A 7,185-nucleotide genomic window follows, 5' to 3' on the forward strand; every position below is an offset into this window, starting at 1 on the left:
GCACATTTGAGGCTAGTTAGTTCAGAATCAGTGTGTGTCCACCTTACATTGGATTTTTGAAGAAGCTCAATCACGCCTGTGTGGACAGTCAGCCCAGTTAAACGTCCGATTTGCTGTAACGTATGATTCAAGGCTCCCTGTAATCCTTTATCCTGGAAGAGACTTGCCATTTTATCTTCACTGCGGTTCCGTAGATTTACAGAAAGAGGCAATTTCGCACCCGTTTCCTGCGTTGGAGCCGCCACCCACGTATCGCGTATGGTATTGAAATAAACGCTATAAACAGAAGGTTCAGAGTGTCTGCGACGTAGGCTAGCATCCCGGGGGATCTTCATTTTTAACCCAAAACAGATAACTTTGTGCAAATAATAGATGAATCTCACAATGCCTCTCTTATAACAAAAAGTTTAATAGCAACTTAAAAAACATACATTCAAATAAACAATTAAATTTTAAGAATTTTTCACATTAAATTTCATTTTCAAACCGGTCGGCGGCAAGTCAGAGAAATAAGGGGTAAGATTGATCGTTCCATGCTAAAACAAACAAACAAACAAACAAACAAACAAACCGCTGAAGAAAAAAAAATTAATTTCACATTGCAAACTTCAGAGCCTGCCTCAAAGCGGCATTTTTTTTAATTTGAACAACAGGGTTAAGACTGGATATCAACTGGGCGAAGACTGACGCCCAAGGGAACAGAATGTGTCCTGATACAATGCTTTTTTCCACATTCAGAAGTAAGAGAATAGGAAGAATGGACAGGAGCGTCGCTACCGTGTACAATGCCATATCTGCAAAAGCCTTTTTCTCCCTTTTAAAAAGGATCGCTTGTTGAGAGTTGTGGGTGGCATCTAAGATCTTTTTGTTGTTGGAGCGGATTGCCTGGAAAGTCAAGACGTGTCCGCCGATCGGTATGATCATCATTGAAATCATCGTGATACTTTCCAGCGCTTGATAAAGCACCTCAGGCACCGCAGTTTCCAGAAGGATTATGTAGATGAACCAGATCACCCATGCACTAATGACTATCTTTACCATTCCTGAAATACAATTATTGTAATTAATTTTAAGACTGGAGTTAGTAAAGGCATGGGTTACTGGCTTAGCTGGCTGCCCGGCATCATAAAAGGACCGTTTTGATCAAGCATCTTTGTCTCGATTGTCGAAACGATAAGTACCGTATTTGGAATTCATCGTGACCTAGGAAGCACAAAAAATGAAAAAGCACCAAATGCTCCTGGAGGCTTCATTTTACGCTTAACTGAGATGGATAGTACGAACAAGCCTTTTAATTGTGGAAAAGGGAAAAGAAGTGATTTCAAAAAAAAAATAACAACAATTTAATCAATTTTTGATTAAAACCTCATAAGCGTGTGCGTCAGGCTTTTCTACCTCACCCCCCTCCCCCTCTACTTAATTACTTAAAAACCTAGAGAAGCCTCATACTCTAAAGAACAAGGAATTTCATGGGGAACAGAATGTAACTTTAAATTTCAAAAAACCTAGTTGTCTTATTTTGGAAAAGACTTTCCTAGCGTCATGGACAAAAGGATGTCACGTGTTTCTCACAATCACTCTAAAAAGCACAATCAAAAAATTCCCAAAACACTGAAGGAACTCTTACGTTGGATTCTTTTGCTTCGTTGAGATTAGGGTTGAAAATGACCTTCATGAGAATTTTACAGTGCAGGAAAAAATTGCTTGATGGAGATTTTGTTTCAACTATGTGATTACGTTGAATCCCCCAAGGTACTTGTAGCGGCCCGAGTGTTCCGCCGTTTTTTACGTCATGTATGTGTCACGAATTTCTGCGCATGCGCGCTAGTTTTGTTATGGTATCGACCACGCGGTCCGATGAATAGAGCCCAGAAAGGCGTAAGTTTTTACTTTCCTGCTTGCCGTTTTCTTGCCGTTTTTTTTTACTTTCCTGCTTGCCAGTTTTTCTGTATACCAACTGTACATCTGTATATCTAGTTTGACAGATTCACTTCTTTAGCGATTTGGAGATGTATTACGCGTATGGATTTGTGATTAAAGCTATGATAATCTGTTCAAGTCAAACGGTAGACTTTCTCAAAGTCGTTCGCTTGGTTTTCTGGTCTGGTGTGGTAGGACCCGGCTTTCGCTCGCTCGCGTTTCGCGCTCGCTCGCTCGCGCTACGCGCTCAAAGCTCGACTTGTGAACAAGTCTAGTCAAACGGGTGTTTTTCATTTCGGACCCGCGCTGGCATAGTACTGACTGGGAAATTTTGTCCTTTTTTATCGATTTTTGACAATAATTGTTGATAATAATAAATTTGTCATTTATAAAGAGATAAATGAACTAAAAGACCATCAATACAAAGTTTTGTGCGCAGCTGAATAAGCTTGAATACTAAAAAAGGTCGAAAACTTCAAACCTTGGCTAGTTTGAGCCCCTAATAGATAGCTGTTCCGGCGAGAGTAGTAAGTACGCTGTAAGACTTAAAGGTTGGGAAAAACAGCCTATCATTATACTTTCATCATAATTCTTTTAACTGTGGCTTAAAACAAGGCCCCCGAAAAGTGATGTAGGTTTAAAAGATTAGGGAAGCGGCCTAAATAATTTCGTTCCTAAACCCCCTAAGACAATTACTTCGAGCCGCTTTTACGTCTGAATGGACCGGCCGTTAATGCCGTCCAATGAAGTCACTACCCCTTTGCTTTAATTCATGCAGAACGTCAGACACGATTTTCAACTGGCAAACCGCAATAAAGATCGTTTGAAAATGTCCGGGGGGGGGGGAGGGGTTTTGAACACTTAGTTCAAAAACACAACGGCGCTTTAACTTTAATTGAAAAGAAGCTATTTGGTCCTTAACGAAGAAGAAAGAAAACAACGAAACAAGAAATAAAAGCTAACAGAATCATTACACTTGACGTTGGAAATGACAAGAAGGTCGAATTATGACTTAAATCTCAGACAGGGAAAACTTCGCACAGACAAAAGCACTGCCGAATTCGTAGTTCAACTTAACAATTCATAATTTCGAAGACAAGGGCAATTTTGCTGTTTACGTTAAAGGATTGTCGAAATTTTTGAGCTCCACTCAAGGATTATTAGTACTGATGCCAGGCATGTGAGCCGCTGGATATCAAACGACAATGTCCCTATAATTTCTCATAATTATACATAATTATGCCAAAGTTTGGATAATCAACCAACCAAAATCACTACTCGGTTTTCGGATAGTGACGTCACTGGACGGCCTTAACGGCTGGTCGATTCAGACGTTGCTGAGAGGAGATGACGACTCGAAGTAATCGTCTGAAATTCAGGCTACCTAAAACCATTTTCCATTTGTCTAATCATTTTATAAAAGGAATGTAAAGCAATTTCAATTTGCAAAGGTAAGGGTTTGCCATAGTTCTTCATACCTTGCAGTGTTATTTTTGCTGAATAGGCAAGGGGCTTTGAAACAGCATACAATCTTTCGACACTCATTATTGACAAGTTCACGAAGGTGCAACCGATAAGCATGAACGGAACAGATTTACTGGCTTGGTAAAGATGAACCAATTTGCAAGTGTCTTGAAAATGATGCAGAAGAAAGCGCCATGCTATGTACACAGGTTGAAGAACTAGGCCGGTTAGACAATCAGAGGCAGCCAGGCTACACAGCATCACGTTAACTGGACGGTGGAGTGAAGGAGAGCGGATTATGATGACTAAAACAGCCAAGTTAGCGACCACGGCAAATAAGGCGAACGGGATGCTCACGACCGTTATCACAGTGTCACTGATGTACACAGACTGGACGTTGACGGCGTTAAGAATCCAAGATGGGAGGCATAGTTCTGAACTGTCATTGTTTAAGGCTGTGCTGTTAGCTATATTGTTTAAACCTCTAGTTTTATTGCTTAACATGTTTCAGTTTTCTTGAAGTCAGATGCTTCTTCATGTGACTCTGCAAGAAAAAATTCCACAATCTAGCTAGCTATAACAACAAGATAACTTATTTTAGAATAATATCGTGGAACTCCACCTTACGACCACCCCGCTTATACGACCACCTCGTTATTATGACCATATTTTTCGACCTAAACGTTAAAATCGTTTAGTCATTTTATTGATATAAATAAAGAGCCTGTTAATGCGGCCACCTCGTAATTGATGATAATAATAATGATGATGATGATATTAATAAAGTTTGGTTTTAATTGCTCCTAGAACTGGAATAATCACGAGCCAAAGCAAGTCAAGGAGTTGGAAGAAATGAATTTACTATGGGATTTTCCTATTCAAACTGACCATCTAATTAAGCACAACAGACTATCATCGTAGTTGTAGACAGGCAGGAAAAAAGCTGCGCAATAATAGATATAGCATGCCCATTTGACCATCGAATAAGTGAAAAAAATTGCTAAAAAATTGTCGCCTAATTTACGTGAGTTTGGCTGCAAATGCGGCATTCACCATCTTTGTCCCCGATTTCCTACTAGTTTGCTCCTCTTTGTATCATATTTGCCCTGGACAATTTAGCGTAATATATTTCTTGGACAATATTTCTTGGCAAATGAAAGTGGAACTCTCAGTCTCGTAATTCATTACATCTATCAGGGTTGATTTTTAAACCATTTCACAAGTTTCATCAATAAAATAAGCTCAAAGTACTTTTTTCCTCTCATGGTCAACAGTATAACTGGCCCCAAGAAGTCTGACGAAACAACGTTTTTTCACTCGCTGATACCAAGCAGCCTAACTCTCAAGTCGGTAGTATCGTTCCCAAGCAATTTCAAAAACAGATTTCTAATTAGCACAAGTAACTACTATTTCCTATTTATAGTTACTCCCATACATTACCATACACTGAGCAGATTTACCTTGCGATTTCTAGTGGGAAAGTCGTTTATTTGCAGGTCTACACCAAATTTAATAGAAACAGGGTAAAACTCGACTTTCAGCTCACCTGAAAAAAAAAAGCTTGGATTAGCCTAATTTATACATAACACTTCTATTTTTAAAAAAGCACATTCTTCCTAGACCATATCAATTTCTCTCCGTCTGTCATTTCCCAGGATACTTAAGGAAATACGTACTACCTATTAGCCTTGAAATAAAGGTGCAAAACAAGAGGTTTTGACCTGCTGATATCATTGATATCATTGGCTGTCGGACAATTAAGACTAATTGATTGTACTTTGACTTGAAATTTTAATATGCAATGCTTTTATTTCATTATGATTAAGCTTACGTTAACTAGCTAATTGCGAATTTCTGGTAAGTAGTTACAGGCAGATTAATAAGACAAAAAATAATGATCCAAAGGAACAGATTAATGGCTTGAAAATAGAAAAAACTGACAGCCTCAACAACAGCACCGAATTTTTTAAGGCTACCGCCATTCCCGTCCATGAATCAATTCCCACATATGCATTTGATTATATCTATCAGGCTCTATAATAGATATACTTGCGCGTTATAAATTTTAAGTTATATTATTCTATATTATTATATCCCCGAGCCACTCTTGTAGCTTTGGTACTCAAAAACTTGGCTTCAGATCTGGTAAATATGAGGTGAAATCCTTTACTTTGGCATAAAAATGACTAAAAGTGTCACTGATTCGTATAAGTTTTCCCTTTTTTATGAATTTTACTTTTCGCTATACAATTGATAAGAACTTCCTTCTCGATAGTACACGCGTGCTCTATGAAGGGTTTTAGAAATTCTTAACGAAGTGAGTCGGTTCTATAGCATGTGTTTTGAAAGGTTTATTTACGAGTTTGATCCGGGCACTAATGTTTAAACATTCCTTTATTTGCCTGTGATCACAGATGCTCAAATCCCCATGAATCTTAAAATCAACAAAGAAAAACATTAAGAATCAGAAGATTAATTTGTGAGGACATTGTACTTTTACACTTATTCATATCTCACATTGCTCTGAAGAACTGAAACTTCAGTTTGTAAAATTGACAGAGGGCATCAATTAATAGCATCATTTTAAACGTGTATATTACACGAATTTTTTAAAACTGATTTTGGTCCTTAGATAGGCCTCTCCCGAAGCATTTCTTGAATTTTGGCCGTCCAAAAACTCCCTGTTCCGCTTCAGAAATGTCCCAGAAGCTGGGGACGAGTAAGGGATCAAAGACAGGCTGATGACGTCATGTGACGTCAGTTAATAACGTTAGTTTTCCGATTCTGGTTATTGCAGTTATTGCTTTTTTGTTTTGTGCAATTAAGTTGAATTAAACGATGTATTTGACTGTAACAAAAGTACAGCGAAGTAAATGAAGATTCAGAAGATGGTTGGGGAGTTGTCCACAACGACAATCCTTCTATTTGCCGCCATCGTGTTCATTTATTCTACATCCTCGCAAATCATACGTCATACTGGTAAATTTGGCCGCGCGATACGGCTGACATTTTGGAGGCAAAATCGCGTATTTTGAAGGCGAAAAATAGGTTTGCAAGATTTTTGACAAGTTTAAAATTCGGATACACTTTAACACATTTTTAAGAATTAAAAACACCAAAAAAAAATAATAATAATAATAATTCGTGTCATTACACTTACGCCGGGAGGATGTTTATTTGCATTTTATAATTATATGCACATGTCTTCGGGATGAAAAGGGAATGACAATACGTTGAATATGTTATAGGTATTCCTTTCTTACAGGTTTGAGACCATGTGTTAATACTGTAACAACAGATACGAGAAAATTTAAAAGCCCATCGTGGTACAGATATTAGGGAGAGAAGAGACTGCAAACCACTTCCAATCGGTTTTTTGGGAGTGGTATTGGTTTAATGGTTTGACAAATAAAGTCTTCAAGCACTGAACAAGGAATGCTTTTCTACAGTATTAAAGAATCTATAACCTCCCACTTGTCTTCTTTCGCTCATTTCCTTTTTAGGCCTATTTCTCCCACTGCTGAGCCTGATCCCAGTACTAACTCGCCAGACTATCGATAACAAAATTCTCATCACATCTTAAGCTCGAACTGCGCCTCGAACTCTAGAGCTTTATGATGAGTCTCGAAGTCTCGTGTTTGTGCCGGGCGGGTTGCTTTTCCCTCTCAGTGTTGACCTTTTTATCGTTAAGTCTGTCACTCTTAATCCATGCCGGTTTTGAGAACTCTTGAAATCTACCACTAGCAACTCGTAAAAAAATTCATTGAGGAATTATACTACGCAAGAAAGTCGACTGCCGAT

At 38.4% G+C, this 7,185-nt stretch overlaps 1 protein-coding gene across 1 annotated transcript in view; it reads right to left on the bottom strand.

Moving 5' to 3' along the window:
* Positions 1-585: 585 nt before the first annotated feature.
* The window catches only part of LOC140942291 (uncharacterized), a 7,165-nt gene continuing 565 nt past the window's right edge, over positions 586-7,185 (bottom strand). Inside the window, exons 2-4 of the mRNA XM_073391250.1 lie at positions 4,845-4,930; positions 3,399-3,928; positions 586-1,043 (exon numbers count right to left, since the gene is read on the bottom strand). Coding sequence (XP_073247351.1) covers positions 595-1,043; positions 3,399-3,888 — 939 coding nt within the window. The 5' untranslated portion in view covers positions 3,889-3,928; positions 4,845-4,930 and the 3' untranslated portion in view covers positions 586-594. The remainder of the gene's footprint in view (positions 1,044-3,398; positions 3,929-4,844; positions 4,931-7,185) is intronic.

This window comes from Porites lutea, chromosome 6, assembly GCF_958299795.1.
Source record: "Porites lutea chromosome 6, jaPorLute2.1, whole genome shotgun sequence".
Classification (NCBI taxonomy): Eukaryota; Metazoa; Cnidaria; class Anthozoa; order Scleractinia; family Poritidae; genus Porites; species Porites lutea.